This window comes from Pyxicephalus adspersus, chromosome 5 (assembly GCF_032062135.1).
Source record: "Pyxicephalus adspersus chromosome 5, UCB_Pads_2.0, whole genome shotgun sequence".
In the NCBI taxonomy this organism is placed as follows: domain Eukaryota; kingdom Metazoa; phylum Chordata; class Amphibia; order Anura; family Pyxicephalidae; genus Pyxicephalus; species Pyxicephalus adspersus.
Genome location: NC_092862.1, coordinates 73,486,290 through 73,506,324, shown reverse-complemented (window position 1 = coordinate 73,506,324; position 20,035 = coordinate 73,486,290). Strand labels below are relative to the sequence as shown.

Sequence of the window (20,035 nt, the reverse complement as noted above, 5' to 3'; positions counted from 1 at the left end):
GATTGTTTCCGGACCATTTCTATTGACAGGTGAACAAATGAGTTCTGTATACATAGTTCCATTCTGTTTTATGAAGAGGGAAGAGGGATGGACTAGCAAGTGGAACCCTGCTGTTCCCTCCTACTTAGATAGGTCATCAGTTGTTCACCAATCTGCCACAGCGGAGGAACCACTGTACACATCAGATTTTTGCCTGAAATGAGCATGGCTGTTCGTCTTGGGTGACTATTATCTGACTTGTATATATAGAGCTTGAGGCTGAGCAGACCTGGGACCTGCTCTTAACCCAAGCATGAAAAATAAGCTTACCAAATCCATCCTTTTTTTTGTTTCAGATTTATTGTTAAAAGAGGAACCTAAACAAACTAAAAAAGATATGCACACATGCTAGTCCTCCATCATATATTAGTAAATTCTGACTGTGACAGGTTGTAGAGCAAATTTTGCATGGTTTTTGTACATATGTGGTACAGTCCTATTCATACCTATAGGGAGCCATTGTTATGGCAGCCCACCATGGTCCTGCAGAATTTGTCTTTCACCATAACAATGCATAGGAAAGTGACAGGCATGTGTAGGATGAAGAGGGTAAGGCTGTTCTAACATGCTTATCTGGTAAACAGACCAACTGATAATTATTCTCTTGATTATTATGTTAGTCTGGTTAGTTTCTATTGTCCATCATTGTCCTTTGGTTGCAAGTCACAACAGCAACTGCATATTCTTTCTCTCCCAACTTGTAGCTGGATAAAGTGTTTTTGCTGATGCCAACTACAATACTAATATGCAGCTGAAAATTACATGCTGGCATTTCTTATAACAAAATTAGGTCAAATTAGTAGTTACTGAAGATGGTGATTTTTAAAAAAAACAATACAAACCTTTTATTGACAATAATTACATTCAATTTTACTTGAGTGATTATATAAATGATACAGACTGCTGCTACAAAATTCCTTATGTACCCTGGTCATTGTGATATCAAGTTAAAAACCAACCAACAATTAAGATATCATTGCAGTGCTGCCATCCTCAGTCGTAATAAAATAGCATGTCTCCACAATCAAATCAAAGTAAAACCGAGTCTTAATTAAATCAACAGGATATGTTTTGGGTAATTGGATGGTAGAATATTTCCTTTTTTAAATAAAGTTGCTGTTCTCTTCACAATAAATGAACCCTACTAATTATCTTTAGGCAATTAGTAAGGACATGCTAATAAAAAGAAAAAAAAAACAGGTAATTGATTTAAAACAAGTTTTGAAAAATAAAAGGGCAATGATTGAGCAAAATGCAGCCAACCCCATCTACTACATGGTGCACAGTAAACCAAAATGTTACTTGTAAATAAATACAGTAACCTCATTTACCACTTCTCTAGAGTCTTAAAGAACCCAATACTGAAGCATCAGTTCAACACATTATTCCATGAATGATATTGAGTGGTAAACACCACAATAAAAAAACTGCAGGAGGGTTATGGAGAATGGAGTTAAGGTGTTAGGTCAGTGCTACTTTCTTACATTACTGAGTTTAAAAATTTGCCTGTTCCTCTACAACTAAAAAAATATCTACATTAAAAATCCTGCATAAAGACGCCATCTGGTAGAATGTTCAGTTCCAGTGACTGGCTGGGGTTCAGATGCTGAAAAAAATGTTGATGACTAAGATGCTAGATATCAAGGGATTTACAAGAAGTAATAACAGTGATTATAATAACTGGAGTAGACACGTAGTTGACGGATGCAAATTCTTTCTGATGAAGCAATACAAGTCAGGATAATGAAACATTAGTAAAAATCATAGTTCCAAGCAATGTATTCCAGATGCTTTATCCTAATTATGTCTTTAAATTGAGCGTGGATTACCATTAGTACAATATTCCAAACAAGAATACTTATAGAGATACAACATTGTGGGTTTGCAACACTTTAGTTTGAAACAAGTAAGCATGTAAGATGCATACTTGATGTATAAAGTATTAGTTCTTGGGAATTTCTTTGTTGGTATGTATATATTTTTTGTTCATTTTTTCATTTTAGATGAGTAATCTAAGCATAAAGCTTATAGTTACATATTACGCCTTAAAGTGATCATATTACTGCTCATGGCATGGCCTAATTTGTGTTCAGATATTATACATGCTAAGTATCTATAATGCATCATCATATGTTGGTGGACACCTAACCACCACACCAAGGACTGCTACTAGAAATCCCCCCATGTATAAAGGTTACAGCTTTGCAAAAGTCATGCTTTTTGATTATGGCCCAGTATAGAGCTAGCCCTTGTTTACAGTCTACCCCCCCCCCCCAAGATTGCACCCATATGAGGTTGTTGGAAATCTTAATTCTAAAACCACAGGCATTATTATGGAGTTGCTTTTCTTTTGCAGCTATACCAACCCCCAATACTCTGGGAAGGTTTTCCATGAGATTTTGGAGTGTATCCTTGATGTTGGACTAGATATTGGACTGGTGTGTTGAACTTGATGTTGGACTAGAAGACATGGCTCTTAAACAGCTTTCTAACTCATTCCAAATACATTCAGGTCAGGGCTCTGTGTATGCCAGCCAAATGCCACTACAATACACTCATAAACCATAAAGAAAAGCTTTTTTTTCGACTTGGTCTGTACACAAAGGCACAGTCATGATGAGAAAAAACCCTTTCCTAAACTTTAGCTACAAGATTATAGGTGTACTATCGTCCAAAAAGTCTTTGCATGCTCTTGCATTATTAATATGCTTCATTGAAATCACTGGAAGTAAAAAAGTAAAAAAATAGGAGGTATGTCCACACACATTTGGCCATATAGTGTAATTTTTTTAAGTTAGGTGATGGTCCAGAGATGACAAGATCATACAAATTCCAGTGCCTGTGCAGTCTCTTTTTTTTTGGTATGTTTATTCAGGTTTCATTCATTATTAAACCCTGCTGCTGCCTTTTAAGCTGTGGCATGCATAATAATTTACAATCTGCAGTCTGAGTGAGAACTGACCACGGAAACTGAGACTAAGTAAAAGCATACTCGTGCCTGCAGCAGACTGATAACATCATTCCCAGAATGCTTCTTTTAGGCAGACCATAGCAGACTTTACTTGGCACTGACATTTGACTGGGATTCAAGTATGGATTTTGTAAAATGTACAAATTTTTTAATATATAGAATGCTATATATTGTGGTATGTCAAGCGTTCATTCATGCAGACTTGTTAGATGTGTTTAATAATCCTGTACTAATAATGCCAGGACTGGGAAATATATATTTGATTCAGCATTGGGGCTACAGTAGTTTGGATGTCAGGATGGCCATAGGAAAGATGATTGTCACAGTTTACCTGGATAAGGCATGCTTCTAGGAGTACAGCTTCTAGGAAACAAGCTTCTAGGAGTACAGATACCAAATCTCTGTGCTCAGATTCAGACATTATACTAGTTATACGTGTTTGACAAGTTTTAAAAAAGCTGTAAAAAGACCTTACACCGCTCTCCAGATGTGTATGATATGATTTCAGAGCTCCTGAATGAATTCAATAGTGACTCTAAAGTAAGAGTATAGTTGGTTTCTAATTGTTAGAAATACTTGCTGTGAGTTCACAGTTGAAGGTAGGGAGGCTGCCCACAATGTCTCAGATTTCATAGTATCTAGTAAAAAACTTAACATCTCTCTACAAAATAAATATAATTCAGCCATGTATAACAACAATAACAACAAATATAAACAAGGTTTTCTTTTTAACTGCTTTTAATGTATGTTCAGAATATGGTAATACTTTATTGTGCATAGTTTGGGAGCAAGTTTACAAGTGCATGCATATATGCTACATATATAGATATAGTATAATGAAAAGATAGTATAGCCAGATGTACGAAATTAAGAGGATTGTTTATTGGAACATCTGGTAAAGTGCATATAAACCTCACATCTATTATTCAGTATATTTGGCGCCATGCCTTATTGTAAAAGTTTCCTTAAGTAGCATAAACACTCCACTTGTTTATTTACTACATTCAAAACACAACAGCAGTTATAAAACAATAGAGGAACCTGCACAATTGTGCAAGTCTAAAAGGTTTATACATATCTATTCATGTGGCCACTTGTCCTCGATTGCTTATACTGATTTCCCTGAACTGCTCACATCATGACTACATGTTATCACCAGTGTTAGCTAAAGAAAGTATATTTTTCTGCTGTACACCTGGCCAGGAACAGGAACACAATGGGGAGAGTGCACAAAATGTTTTATATATATATATATATATATATATATATATATATATATTATTTTTTTTTGACAAAAAGGCAAAAAAGGTTTAATAATACTTATAATTATATTTATATAATACTTATATTTATCAGGTCTAATAGCAGCTACTACCAGCTAATTGCAGGAACTTGTACAGGCTGGCTGACAATGCTGTTATTTAGCAGTGTTAGCCTGGCATCTTGCCAAACATACTGAAAAATAGAATTTATTTACATAAACTTTATTAGATGACTACAGAGTGTATGTATCCACAAAAAGCAATTGTTTTACTTGAAACTCTTTGGAAACACAATATTTAAAATGTTTGTTATTAAAAAAGGGGAAATCATAATGTAGATGAGCTAATATGTGTCAGTGTTATACATCAACATAATGTTGGGTATTTAGTGTTACCACAAAAAAAAAATACAGATACACTGCCAAAACACAGATACTCCAGAGACTTGTTTTAGCCAAATTAGGTCTATGTATTGGTCAGATATATCATTTATAATTTTAAAAGAACAAATTATTTTAGGTGAGCAAATCATGTCACAACAACATATTCTGGGGGTGAAACATTTCTACAAATATCAACTAGTTGCGTTTAAATTAAATACTCTTTTAGATTTCATTGTCTGTGGTTTCTGTTCCTTACAGGATGACAATCAAAAATCCGGCCTTGGATAATCTGGATCCTTCAGTTTCGGATCACATCTACAATACAGGGACTGCGGTACACTGTTTGGCCACTGATGTTTTCATGGCGCTGTTCTGCAGAAACAGCTGTTAGGTCTTGCTTGCTAAACTAAATACATGCTGAGACGTCCTTGCTGCCTGGAACTGTGCCAGGGTGCAGTGAGAGGAAGGATGACTGTGTGTGGAGGTTGGTAGAAAAAAAAAATCCAGAATTTTCTAAAATACGATGCTCCTCAGGTCCCGAGGTTGCTGGATTTTTAAATGTCAACCTGTATCTTAAAAAATTAAATTTGGTATAAAGACTTTTTAACCCCAATTTAGACGTGCAGTTGCAAACTGCTGATGTTAGCTGCCCCTCTTCAATACTGTGCGGTTGATGTATAAACCACTCTTAAATCTTAACCATACTCAACCACTGTGTCATAGTTAGGAGCAGTAAGGATGAGGTTGTGGTTTACTGCAGTTCAATGTTTCATATATCAAAGTTGATAATTCTCAGTCCTCCAGCAGCAACCGCAATAGCTTTTAACCGCTGTGCACTGTGGGAAACATTCAAGTCAATGGAAATGGCTGGCTGCTCAAGGGTGCACAGAAAAAATATGTTGTGTTTGGCAACCCCTGCTGCAATCCACTGCAATCACACTGCAACTGCCTGCACACATTTGTTGCCAACCACTCATATTCACGTGAATGGAAACAGTTGGGAGATCAGGTAAGCCTGCAGCAGACAACTAGGGTCAACTGTAGGTCTGAAATTACCCAAATGGCAACAATACCAGGCTGCACTGACATCGACTTTTTGGAAGACTGAATCCTGAAGTTGTACATACAAAGTTGATAGATGAGCTGATAAACAGAACCTTAGTAGTACTGAACAAAATCAGCACTATCCCTATCACATAAGATAAGAAAAAGTGTTGTAATATATATAAATATAAATATATATATATATATATATATATATATATATAATATATATATATATTTATTTATAGGCCCAGTTTAAATAAACCAATTTTACGATTTTTACAGTATTTTAAAGTGCACAGTAGAACAATATTTTACTTTTTACTTCCTATAAAAATGATTAAAGTTATTTGGCTTTAACTTTGTGATGCACTTTACCAGAACATCTCTTGCTGTGACATAACCTTTTAATTCCAGCTTTAGTTTCAATATGCTGGAAGCAATTCTCCACACTTCAGGTTTCCAAAGAAAAAGATATATCCGTGATTGAATCCAATACTGGTGTTCAAATCTTCTATGAAATAATTATCATTAATTTTATGTAGAAATATATTTTAGAACTGTGCTTATATAATTACTGTAGCAGTGACTGCTCAATCGATTTATACGTTACAATTAAATGAATGAAGTGTTTGGTATCATATTTCTGTAGGCTTCAGATGCCTTTATGTTTTCCTACTGTTCCTCCATGGATAACAAATCACACCTATGACTATAACTAACTTGTAAAAGCAAGATCAGTCTTCCAGGTAATCGTTCTGTCTAAGTGCCAATGCTTTGCAGCCCAAGTTCTTTCCTGTGGTTCTTGTTTTATTACTTTACAGTTAATATTTCAGACTGAGTGGTAAATCTGTGCGTGTGACTTTGATGAGTCATGCAGCATTTGCAAAGAAAAGAATACGATGATGGTTCATCTAAAAATGTGCACATTTCAGGTTTAATTATTGATAATGAGTGTTGGGAATTTCTATGGTCATTTGTTTAGCACTGTCCATTATTTTACATTTGCCAGTTGGTCGGCACTGCTTTAAATTACACTGCTTATCATCTGCCAGACTTGAATGTGATTGCAATGGATAAATTCCAGCCAAGCTCAACACATCAATAATAATTTAATCTGTAAAAGCCAACTGAACATGTACTAATACTGGCTGTGGTTTCATATTATATTTCTCTATGTCCAAAGTACAGCAAGGAGAAAATCCTAATTTTGTCTTAGGCAAGGCCATATTCAATAACAGGTGTCTATTTAGATGTAATGGTCTGATAGTTCCTGATTATTATTATTATTATTATTATTATTAATAAACAGGATTTATATAGCGCCAACATATTACGCAGCGCTGTACATTAAATAGGGATCATGATAAAAGAATCTGTCCATATAGGTAAAAAACAGCCAGATCAGAACAGATAATTGATGATCTCCTTTTTGAATGGTTGCAACCTCTACCAATGAGAGGACTAAAACAGCAGATGTATGATTAATACTCTTGTGCTACAACTTCTAGCATTAGTATTGGGTTGGTTGGGTATATGAACTCAATGGCACCTGTTGATGTCAAAAGCCATGCACAACATATGATGTCCATGCAGAGGCAGTTTAATTATTAAACTATTACTGATTGAGGAATTCACTTACAGGTATCTACTTGGTAGACGCATGCAGTTCACATATAGCTTAGGTACTGACTAAAAAATCCAGGCTCATATCAATGAAGTAACATAATCTAAATCAATTCTGTCAACCATTACCGTAACTGTGTTATGGCTAAGACAAAGCTATGTATAATGTTGTAAAAACTAAATGGCAAGGGAATTCCCTAACATGGCTACCATAGTCATATGCCACTATGTTTAAGTCTTTCATCTTCCTGGCAAGGACTTTTTGTACCCTGCATGGCCTCAATATTAGCAAACTACGAACAAAACTACTTAAACTGCCTAGAAAGTGTACATTGGTGGACTTTTATAATGTTTTGACCATAACTGAAACACAATGCAACTAAAGCTGCGTACACACGGCAAATTTTTCTCGCCCGATAATCGGTATCGGCCAATTATCGGGCGAAAATCTGCCGTGTGTACAGTCGGTCGTCGTCCATCGTCCGACGACCGTCCTGGCGGATCCATGGACGATGGACGACGACCGATCCTAATGAAAGGGAAGGGGAGAGCGCGCAGCAGGGTGCCGCTCCGTCGCTCTCCCCCTCCCCTCTCCATAGAGCATGAACGGTGCTGTATGTACAGCATCGTTCATGCATCGTGCAGTCTTTTCTCGTTGGAAAGGATCGTGAAAGATCCTTTCCAACGAGAAAAATTGCAGGTGTGTACGCAGCTTTAGGCTGCAAGGCAATGTTGACTTGATTTTTCCCTGAGGCTGTTTCAGCAATCTGAAGATCAGGGGGTATTTCCTGGGGAGAGGTCATGTAGAGGAAACCTATGCTGAAAGAAATGTGGAAATTAGTTTTTTACCATTGCCGACCCTGTCCTTTGATAGCTTCCTAGCTGCCTTTGTTGATCCAATGGCTCCACTTCTTTAAGCTATTGACTTGTCTACTAGACATTTTAGTCATTAGCCATTGCCAGCCTATATGTTTCTCTAAGCATTTTTTTTTTGTTTAGAAAAATATATCAGTTGCCACTGTTGACCTCCTACCAAAAAAGCTAATTGTCTGAACATCATGCCAGTGGCATCAATGCCTTCTCACTAACCTGGAACAAATGTGAAAATTAGAGTTTTGACATCACTGACAATCAGAAAATTGGTATTTAGGAAAAAGAGGTCAGTAATGATAGCTTGGTACAGGTTTCATTAAAGATATCCATATTATGCAGATTATCCCATTCTATGCCATCATCGGCCCTGTGATCTGGCAGGAACAAAATGATCAGATTTTTTTGATTATTCTCCATTATTAAGGAATTACAGTGTACCATAATGTCCCATGTTCATGATAAGTACCAAGTTCATTCATGGTATGATCTACAGGATTACTTTTAATAAAATGTGTGTTGTTTTAATTATATTTCCATGTTATAGGGATTTTAGTGATTGGAGTTGGATCTGATTTAATAATAACTAAATTTACAAACCAAAATGAGCTATTTACACAACTTTAGTCTTTGGTTTTACTTATCTTTTAAGTGATAACTAAAAAAAAGGTGTAAGGTCTTTCAAAACCATCAAACTAAAAAAACAAGTAAAATCATACTTGTTATTATATACAAAACGAGCCATTGCAATTTCATGGTTTAAACAGCCACACAGAAATGTATCTATGATATGGCACAGAATTAGTAGATCAAGGTAAGACAATCTACTGTGACTATATGTATTAATGCTTGCTGAATGGTTACATTGTTAAATGTATTAGTAAATATAGAAATACACGCTAAAAGGGAATACCTTGGTATGGCTTGTCTACCAACTCAATTCCAATTTTGTACATATTTCTACTAAGTGAATTGGTCCCATTTGGGATATAAAGTATCCAAAATAATTAGTATGTTATGAATATACTTTGCTCCAAGGACAACACTCAAGGTACCTCACATAAAGCCTTCAACACAATGTTCAGGATTGATTAATAGTATGTAGGCTATTTCCATGCTGTATTTTAATACTGTTTCTAAATCATTGAACTAGAAAACATACCTTAGAAACTGGTCTTCTGTCATGGAACAAATTATCTGAAAAAAGACATTGCACTTTGAAAATGACCCAATATTCTCTCTGCAACTGTCATATGTCCATTTAGTTTTCTTTTAAGTAATAATTCTTTCAAGTTATTTATCTTTTCTATTACTAGAATATTTTCAGACTTTTAAATGTCTAATACTAACTATGGACAATAAATCTTAACTACAGCTTAGTGTAAAATAATTCCATCTATTTCTAATGATATATTGGTGCAAGCTATACAGTACTAATATTGCCTTATTCTTCAGCAGATGGGGAAGAACCCTACAGTAGCTCGAACATCACCTTCCTGATTTGAATGGCTCACATATTGTTTAGAAGGTTCTGTACAAAAACTCTAGATCTTTGCTGTTGCTCGAGATTCTTGATTACCCAGTACACTCCCCCATGCTTGTGCAAAAAGAAAAATCAATTACAAATTCTGTCTGATTACTCTTTCCTTCAAGATAAGCCTGTGTCAGAAGATGAATGCAAATATCTTAAAGATTGACAGGCAGTGAATATACTCATTGACAGCCAGATCATGCTAGGATAGCTACTATTATATGTAGTATATATTAGCTTCATTTTAAGACTGCATGCCAATACAGAGGTTGTCTTGTTTCTTGACACATAGATTTTAAAAGATGTGAGTCGTACACGAGCCCTGCAAACATGATAAGGGATTAGTGGTTATTTTTGTTACTTTTAAAAGCAAAAGTTTTAGAACATATTCGTTTTAAGATATATAACTCAAATCTCTTTAATCAAAGCACATTTTAACATTACTGTTTTTAATTTCCATAATGGGTTCCTCAAAAAGAACAAGTCTGATAAGAATATTAACAACAGTAAACTAGTGTATGTAGTCTAGAGGTCAAGTACAGCACTAGACCATCTGGCTGCCTTTGGTTTAGCAAGTGAGATTAATTATATTACTACGCCTACTGACCAAATGTACGTGTAGTAGTCATTTGTTACTGTCAGACAGTTAGAAAATCCACAACTTTTCAATTAGTAAAAAAAATATTTTGCAAGTCCAATAAAAACATAAGGAATAACACCCTGTAACAAGATGTTTATTAAATAAAGGACCTATCTTGCTATTATTGGTACAGTTCCAGAATAATAAACTGTCTTTCTGATGAGACTACAGGTAAACCATTGTAAAAAGACTGTGGCAAAGATGTGTTATTGAGACTTGGTAAATGTTGTACTATAATCCAATAAAAATAGAAAAACCATGACTGATGGATAAGAAGTTCTGGTGGTCCCAAAAACCACTGAAAACTTTATTCTTCTAGATAGCTTCTAGGAAGAACTGAGCTAGGAAACAAAGTCATGGTGTACTGCTACAATAATGTAAGACACAAGGCCTTTTTATTTAGTAGAATGCGAAATCATTAGCACCTCCATGGTTAGCACCTCTTTAAGCTTTCTGTTTGGGTCACAAATTCCTTTCATATCTTGTCCTGGTGTCGATGTTACAAGTTCTGACTTATCCAATTATTCCATATCCTTTCCTTATCAAAAGCCTAAAAGTAAAATTTGGTCCAGAATTGGGATTTAGCTTACTTTATTCATTGATTTCAAAATACTTTCCGACTGAGACACTGGGCAGCACCAGTTCTATAATGCAAACTGATTCTAAAACTAAACTAACAAAAATAAATCCTCAGCAGTACTTGCAATTCAATATCTGCTACCCTACCCCCAGAATAAACATCCATTATCTGCTGGTACATACATAATATCAAGTTTTGCCTTTCTTATCATATAGTGGTACTGATTTAGAAAATCTGCATGGTGTATATGTCTTGAAAAATATATCCTTTACCGCTCTACACTTGTAAAATAATAGCTTGGCTATGCCCTGTGAGAGGATTAATTAAATTTTCATTTTCCTCTCTAGTGTTTACTTTACAGCTTTTGGTCTGTTGTTTAAGCTGAACTGGGTTAGGAATGTAACATGATGTATATCTAGCAAGTTAGCATTGGCCAAACAAGCAATAACTCCATATAAAGTTATAAGCAAAATAATTTTTCTGTGTTAGCCCATAAATATCAATTCTCCTAAAGATATCAAATCACCTTAAAGCTAAATTCCATACAAATACATATAAAAAAAACACTGCAGCAGTAAAGACAGAATAGGAGCATAGAGTCTGGGATACCCATGTCACGCATCAGCTTTTGGCTGCTCCTCCTGTGCATGCATGGGATTGGCACTCTTTTTTCCCATTTACAGTAGACTCCATCACGTACCCCATGCTTGTCCAGTGCAAAATTGAGTGCCGTAGCCAGAAGAAAAAAAAGACGTCCCTTTTGAGCCCTAGGAGTTGCTTTTGTTTTTCTTGCCCAGCACACAATATCCAACATAAGTAATCTTGCATGGGCATGTTGATTCATTTATGTGGGTATATAAATAATCTTAGGCTACGTACACATACCCAATGGTTTTCGTCCGATAATCGTCTCAGGGCTCTCTATAGAGCAGGATGGCGCTGTATGTACAGCACTCGTTCATGCATCCTGCAGTGCATAGTCGTTGGACAGATTGTGAAAGATCCTTTCCAACGACAATTACTGCACATGTGTATGCAGCCTTACAGGTTCTCAAACAATAATATTAACCATGAGGCTTTATATTCTTTACCAGCTGTAAGCCTTAGTACAACATGACTTGTCTGTTTTATCACAACTACTATAGAAAATCCTTTTTGTTTTCATTTGCTGTATTCTAGGTATAAGAGTAGGGTGTTAGATGCTAACTGCTAAAAAAGGCTAAACCCCACTTAGACAATACTTCATATTTGCATTATTCAGCAAAAATGTTACATACCCTTGTTTTTAATCTATAGAACCACAGAAAGAATATTTAAAATGCCCTATTTTGTGCAGAATACTCCAGTCCTAAAGAGAACAAAGAATATGTCATCAATTAAAGTGCTAAACCATATGTTTATCCTTATTGTTTTCATGGTGCATTCTAGTTATTCAATGTGTTTTTTTCCTTGGTGAGGGCTCCATCAATGTATAAAATGTATCTCATGTTACATTATTGTTAGACACAATCAAAAAGACTGATAATACATCATATAGTGACAACAATGTAACCAGTAACTATGTTGATTTTTGGCTTGTTAGCAGAGGTACTTAGAAGGTCACCATAAAATGATTTCATCCCTTTCTATGCCAGCACAGCACTAATGAGGAAAGAGGGGATAGCACAGGGAAAAAACATTAAATAAATAACATTCTTCAATTGTTTTAAACAGAGGCTGGCTGGAAGCCACAAGGAACGAACCAATGAGCATATAACTGGACCCTTTCCATATTGCTTTTTCCAAAATTCCAAAGGCCTTAAAAAAAAGAAAACGATGAGACATACTTAAGTATGTGCTTTATTCATTTCAAAGTTAGAAAGACAAGCAAATGCACCGATGTCTGTGCTGTAGCCCAGGGTCACTAGTAAACAGAAAGAGCTCAAATGGAAAAAATTAGAGAGCATACTCAGTGTGGATGGAATTCACATTGGTAAGCAGGGTCAAGAGTATACTGAGGTCTAGGCTTACATACTTAACCTTTCCTACAATTTCCTATTTAGATATTGCTTGAGTTGTAAAGGCCCCAAAACAGACCAACTGATCTCTTAAGTTCAAAATCTGGTATATATTTACTGATAAGTACAAAAAACTAGAGATATTAGCTTTGTTTCCTAAAAGCAAGGGAAAAAAGGAGGAAAGTGCAGACACTATACGGCCAATTCATTTTTTTTTTTTACCATCAGCACATTGTCAGTTCCTTTAGGGTTATTAAAGTAAACCTTCTACAAATCTATGAATATGAAAATAAACATAGACATATAAATATCAAATTCAAAAGCAAAGGTTGCCCTGTAACTGCATGAAATATGATAAAAAGCAAAATGTATATTTAAACAATATATGTATGCAAAATATGTGTTATTATTTAATTTTTTTGTTTTCAACCCTTCAAAAGGAGCAATGTAAGTATATTAGTTCTACACTTTGAAATGCCTAAACTGTACAACAATAATGCTATTAATTATTATTTTTACTCCTAAAACACTCACAAGCATCAGAATTGCTAAAAATTCAATTTCCTTCTTCTATAATATCAATCTCCAGCAGAATGTAGTAACTAAATTACACTCTGTGACTGTAAGGAGCAACTTTTTAGTAAATTGGAACCTGTACTTTAGTAATTCTGCCTCTGGTGAGGTGGTGCAAGGAGTAGAATTTCTACTGTAACACACGACCTTATTGGATATCTGAAAATGAACCATACTTTGGACATTAAACTATTTACATTCCTAACATGCTAAATTTAAAAAATGTTTAAAAAAACATTGTTGATCTCTCTATCTGCTTGTATTGTGAAGATTACATTATCTAGAATTATTGTACATTAAAGCCTAAGCTTTAGGGCTCTATTTATAAAACAGATTAGATTGTAAGCTCTTCTAAAGCTACGTACACACTTCCAATTATTATCGTCGGAAAACGAACGACGAACGTTCCTGCACGATATATATGAACGATCGTATAGCACCGATCCTGCACATAGAGGTAACGACACGATCGTTCGTAGATATTGTACACACAAAAGATACGATCGTTTAAGCGATAGAGGAACTATGTGCACGACAGGAAAGTGAACGGGTGTTCGTTCATCACGCATGCTCTGAACATGGATGATCAACGAACGACCGTACACACGAACGATGTTCAACGATCGTCGCCCAATCCGATCCGTTCGTTTCCAACAATTTTCCTCGTTCGTCGGCGTCGTTGGTTACTTTTTTACGAACGATTTTTTGCCCAATCGATCGTTCGTCGTTCGATTGGAACGATAAAAATTGGAAGTGTGTACGCACCTTAAGGAGGATCCTCTTCTCCTGTATCACTGTCTGTATCTGTCTGTAATTTGCAACCCCTATTTAATGCATAATATGTTGGTGCCATATAAATACTGTTCATTAATATTAAAAACAGGGAATTTGACATTTCCTCAAACATTGCTTGGTGGGAATCAGTTACTGCCATTGAAAAACATGCACATGAGGGATTCTCACAAGTGAATGTCAGATTCCCGTTTTTTTTTTTAAATACAGGTAGTCCCTGGGTTCCATACGAGAAAGGGACTGAAGTCTTGTTCTTAAGCTGAATTTGTATGTCATTTGGAACAGGTACATTATTTTAATAAATGCAATTAGAACAGATGTTTGTCTCTACATATTATTAGGCAGCGTGGTGTCAGTTACTGTATAAAATCCTCACTGTGAGCTAATCACAAACAAAGCAAACAGAAAAAAACTTTATGGAGCCTAGACACGCATTACCTTCTGGAGCAAGCTGTGCTATGATATGCAAAAAGAAACAACTGCAGAGTTTGTTTTGGTCATTAAAGAGTTACAAGATGTTACAGATCAGCTCCACTCCTATGATCATCCACAACATCAGCTGTGTTTAGCACAAGATTTCTACTGCAAGTCATGCAAACCGCCCCCTCCCCCCTATTAAGCCTCTGTCCTGCACACGAGTGAGCAGGGAAGCCCCGTTCGTATCTACGAGGTGCCCGTATATCGGATCTCCTTAACTTGGGGTCTACCTGTAAGGCTCTTAGAGATGGATTTCAGTTAGTTTCTAAAAGTTTCAAAAAGTATCTTTGAGTGGAAGAACTGTCTGCATTGCTATTAAAAGATAATATATCGAATCCATTTATTTTATAATATTTTTTATACATAAGCCATTTTAAATGAGTTTGGCAAATACTGAAATGAAAAACACAATATTAACTAAATTAATCTAAAATGTGACTGGGGTATCCAAGTATGGTAGCAAGCATACCATGTGATAAACCATGAATACTGTATACAGTGAAATGTAAGTAGTGAACTACATATGGTTTAAATATCTTTCATCATGAACAGTCAGTAGATGACTGAAATGATCTAATCAAATGCATTTATAATCCAGGATCTGGATAAAGCATACCTCTGCTATCCGCAGTTTGTGTCTCTGAGGATGTTCTTATATTTCTACTTAAAAAGGTAAAACACACCCCAAGACTACTTAGCATAGAATTTCTCAACCTTTATATGGAGGAGATAACATTCCAGTCTCAGGTAACTCTTCTTGTATACAGTATTTCTGAACCTTTTGTGAACCAGCTTAGAGGTTATTCTAACCTGTCCATTAAAATCATCAAAATCGGATGGAGGTGGAAACCTTAAGGTCTGGTTTTTTGGCCACCCCCTTTCTCCTAAAGTGAATGTATAGCCAAGCCTTTTTTAAGATTTGAACAGTGAAGGAAGAATTAGAACCTTGCCAAGTGTTCATTTTCTGTGTCTGGTGGAGATTCACCCTCTTCAGTTGTCGTGAGCAATGTCATTGGAAAAGAAAGTAAAGGAAAAAATTTCCCAATGGTACAGATAAAAAAAAAAATAAAGTGTTTTACCTATCCTTGTTTTTCTAGAACTAAAAAATAGCTATACATACACTAGCCGACATACTGGTATAAAGAGTTTTGTGAGCTATGCAGTATTGGCCAAAATTGTTCAGAGTTTGAGTTTTCAGGGGTTCCTTTTTATGAGAAAAAATAGTTACAAAAATTATTTAATTTGGTTTTAATTTGCAGACTGTGTTAAATCAATTCTTTTTTTATAAGTTTGGGATCTCTGATTCATCATATACAGTACCATATCACAAAAGTTTAGATTTTCTGACTTTCCCATGCATTAAACTCTACTCAAAAATAGATTTATTAAAATGTAATAAAAAGTTTTTAAATACTAGTAACAATTCTATTAGAATATTGAATAAAAATAAACTTTTTAAATAAATGGTAATGCATTCATTTTCATGATTGTAATAGCAGCACATTGCCAGTATAGACAGAAGGCTCTTAATTCCAGAGGCTGACAAAAGCATGCTCTTATGAGGACCAGATGTGTACCTTCACTAGTAGCCACATTCTTGAGGGCTTTAGTCGGTGTGTGATCTGTACTTGAACTCACGTCGGATGAGATGCTTGAGCTGCCTTTGCCTAAAATAAAAAAACAAAAGTGCAAAATAAGACCACTGGAATCAATCAACGACACAGTAAGCAGAGGTGCAAATAGTGATATTTACTTTTCAACCATAAACCATAAACCTGTCCTTAAATTGCAAAAGAATAGAGACTGAATAGGATAAAATATTCATAGGTTTATTATATATAGAAACAAACATTGGTATTACACATACTGTATTTGTACATACATATATATATATATATATATATATATTCACTTATTGCAGAAACGCCATTTTGGAGCGACACAGCATCTACGTTTATGGGAATTAGGTGCAAAGTTGCAGTTGGCTTACCCCAAGACCTAACCACAAGCTTTACAATGACAGCTCAGTACAAATGTTGAAGCCTCTGCACCACTGAAAAAATCACTTTACAGGACCATGTATACCTCAAACCTGAAACCGCTTACTTTTCCTAATGATGGAAGATTTCACATAACCCTGCCAGTTAGAACTCCAGTGTTTCCAAAAAGACTGCAATTTTTTGGAGACTGTCCGGTACTGGTAAGGTATTCTCGAAAGCAACCTATATTGCAAACATTGCAAATAAAGCTGAATGACATGGGCACTCATAATATCATGTAATAATGTCATATAATCCCAAGGGACTACTGCCACATGTCCAAGATTGACTAATTTAGTACTACAGCTCCTCTTTTGCTAGACCCATAATAATAAATAGGCTAGACCCATAATAGTAATTAGGGAGCCTGGGGAAGTAATATGTGAATTCTAATAACAAGCCTAAAGGCAATTTTGTTTGTATATTATGCACCATTTCTAAAGGCTGCAGGCCAGTCACATATTACTACATGGTCCTTTTTGCCTTTCCTAGGAGCCCATGTTCCTTAGAAATACGTTGTGAATGAAAGGTGCCATAGTTTTGCCCCCCAGGGGCCAGACCTATGACATCCTGCATTTAAAATCACATATTTGGTTGATCATTTATGGTGTTTTTCTCTTAGGTTCTTTTAAAATCCTACATCTTCAATAAATTAAAAAGAAGTATAGTGTAACAAGTAAACTAAATGCTGCCTTTTTTCTTTTTATAATTAAACATTGTTCAGGCATTTACTAGGCAGGATTGTTTCTCTGATCAGGTGAATAGGTGTCTGGTTTTGACATTGAATGAATATTACACTTAGTTTGTACATTTTTAATTGGCCAATTGAAAGTATTCAGAATCATCTGCTGATAAGTATTTATAGGGAATACAATTAACTCCTAAAAATGTAATTTTATGTAAAATTAGCTTATTTCAGCACAGATAGATGTCTGGCATAACGATACCTTAACTAAATGACTAAAACAAATTAGGCAGATGCCCGAAGAAGTCAAGTGAGAGGTGTAAACTGCCTAGAAATACTCCTGAAAGAACATTTACACCATATGGCCGAAAATATGAGATAAAATAACCATTTTGTTACCATTGTACTCTCTTAAAATATCAATTGTAACACATAAAAAGGCCACACACTAAACAGTAACCTCCCCCATGAAGCTTGCGGTCAAGAAGACTGTTTATTAAGAAGTAATATATTCTCTGGCTGAATGGTCCATTGAGTGAGCTAATGATGCAACAAAGACAGACATATGTGGAACATAAATCTAGAAGGCCACTGATGTGTTGAGTAAAAATTGCCCAAATTCTTGTGTCAATGGACTGCACAGGCCTAACACAAACATATTTTTTACTTTATGAGGACTGTAACCATATGCAAAACAGATTTACAGTTTCCGCAACATTCAGAAGTGCTCAATGGCTTTAACAGTTCTAGTAGCACATCAGTACCTCTAGCTAGCCAAATTGTTCTACTGTGCAGTTCTACCTGTAGGAAGTATGTCCATTAAAGTATGCTGGGCTTGGCACTGTACACATTTGTTAGTTTGGATTTATGTGGATTAATAAGCAATAGTAAGCAGAGTAAACCAATAAAGGAAAATTACTTACACTGGCCCAGTCTACAACAAATCCCGGTGGCACAGATGATGTTACCATGTTTTCAAACAAGGCTGAATGCTTGAAAAAGCATTTTCCGTGCAGGGTTTTACCTCCTACAATTGCTGGAAGGTATGGTAACATCATCTGTGTCACCCACAAATGTTGGAGGCTGTATTTTTTTTTCTGCAGGCAAACGTTTTGTTAACAAATGGCTTTTAAATCCACTTTTGGGTAATTGGAGGGAACAGGAGGTTACCATGGGAGGTGCTCCTTGACCTACGTAATGTACTCCCAATATTTTGGTCATTAAACGCCTGCTGGCATTCTTCTTTTGTACCATTTCTTTGCTTGACAACCTAATAACAATGTGTGCCCCTCACCTTGATTTTTGCCAGGAGGGCTACCTTGCCCTTGTAGGGGCATCCTGTAGTCTTGATGTAGCCACCCTCATCTGTTTGCTACAGGACTACAGATGTAAAGACTCCATGCTGTAATGGACTCCATGCTGTAAAGACTCCTGCTGTAATATAGCAGCAGGCTTAGGACGCAGTCGTTTACCTGAATGCTGCATGATGTGTTCAGTGTGCGCAACTCAATTGGAAGTTCAGGGTAGCAAGGAGACAAGGAGCTTTATGGATATGAACATGGAAACAGTTTTATGGATATGAACAAACAACAGTTAAGGAACCAGCAATAAATTATAGTAAAGTGCAGGAAATATGTCTTTCTTGGAGAAGGTTTAAGACAAATTTAACCTCCTAAAACAATATTTAAACCTTGGCTCCTTAGTATGACCCCTAACCTAGCCCTTACTTAACCTTGAAATGCCTAAACTCCCAACCTCAATACCAAACCCTTCCTTTAGGCTTTTGCATGATTTCAAATGTTCTGCATTATTATATTAGAAAAATCAGTAATGTTTTCTTTTTTCTTTTGGTTGGCCTTTTTTCAGCCTTACTATGGAACTATATTTGTAACCATCCAGAATATGTATACGTTGGACCTGAAAGGGGTTTCAACACAAAGTTGAAGTTTAAGTTTTCATAAATGCATTATAACAATGCAACATTTCAACAATATAGTGTAAACATAAGAAATAATTAAACTGGATTGAACTATATTGCAACAATTTAATAGTCTGGGAATAATGAGAAATGCTGATATTTTAGGCTTATTATTTTAGGAGTGTTTATTAGCAAACTGTCAATTATGATATCATGTTTATTGCCCAAATTTGCAAATTCTTTCATCATCGTATATTTTCACCATAAGGCTCCTATTGGCCTTTACTAAAAGTTCAATTTAACTGATATGGAAGAAAAAAAGGATGCACACTACAAGAAGAATGATGTAATACTATTTTTAGGGTTATTTTCTGCCAAATTCAGCACAGTATCCTTGATTCAGGCCAAATCATGTAGAAAAACTGCCTGTAAGAAGAGCAGTAAATGAAATAGTTCAAACCATAATCCATACACAATACTTCTTTAATTTAGTTAGCCATAAACAGTCAAAAATTGTTAGGAGCAAAGCAATCTATAAGGCATCTAGTCCAGGAAAAATAATTGTGTATGTCTCCCACTATTATTTAACTTGCATAATAAAATGATGA

At 35.5% G+C, this 20,035-nt stretch overlaps 1 protein-coding gene across 1 annotated transcript in view; it reads right to left on the bottom strand.

Moving 5' to 3' along the window:
* FBXL7 (F-box and leucine rich repeat protein 7) overlaps positions 1–20,035 on the bottom strand; it is a 119,074-nt gene that overhangs the window by 61,846 nt on the left and 37,193 nt on the right. Inside the window, exon 2 of the mRNA XM_072411856.1 lies at positions 16,363–16,452. Coding sequence (XP_072267957.1) covers positions 16,363–16,452 — 90 coding nt within the window. The remainder of the gene's footprint in view (positions 1–16,362; positions 16,453–20,035) is intronic.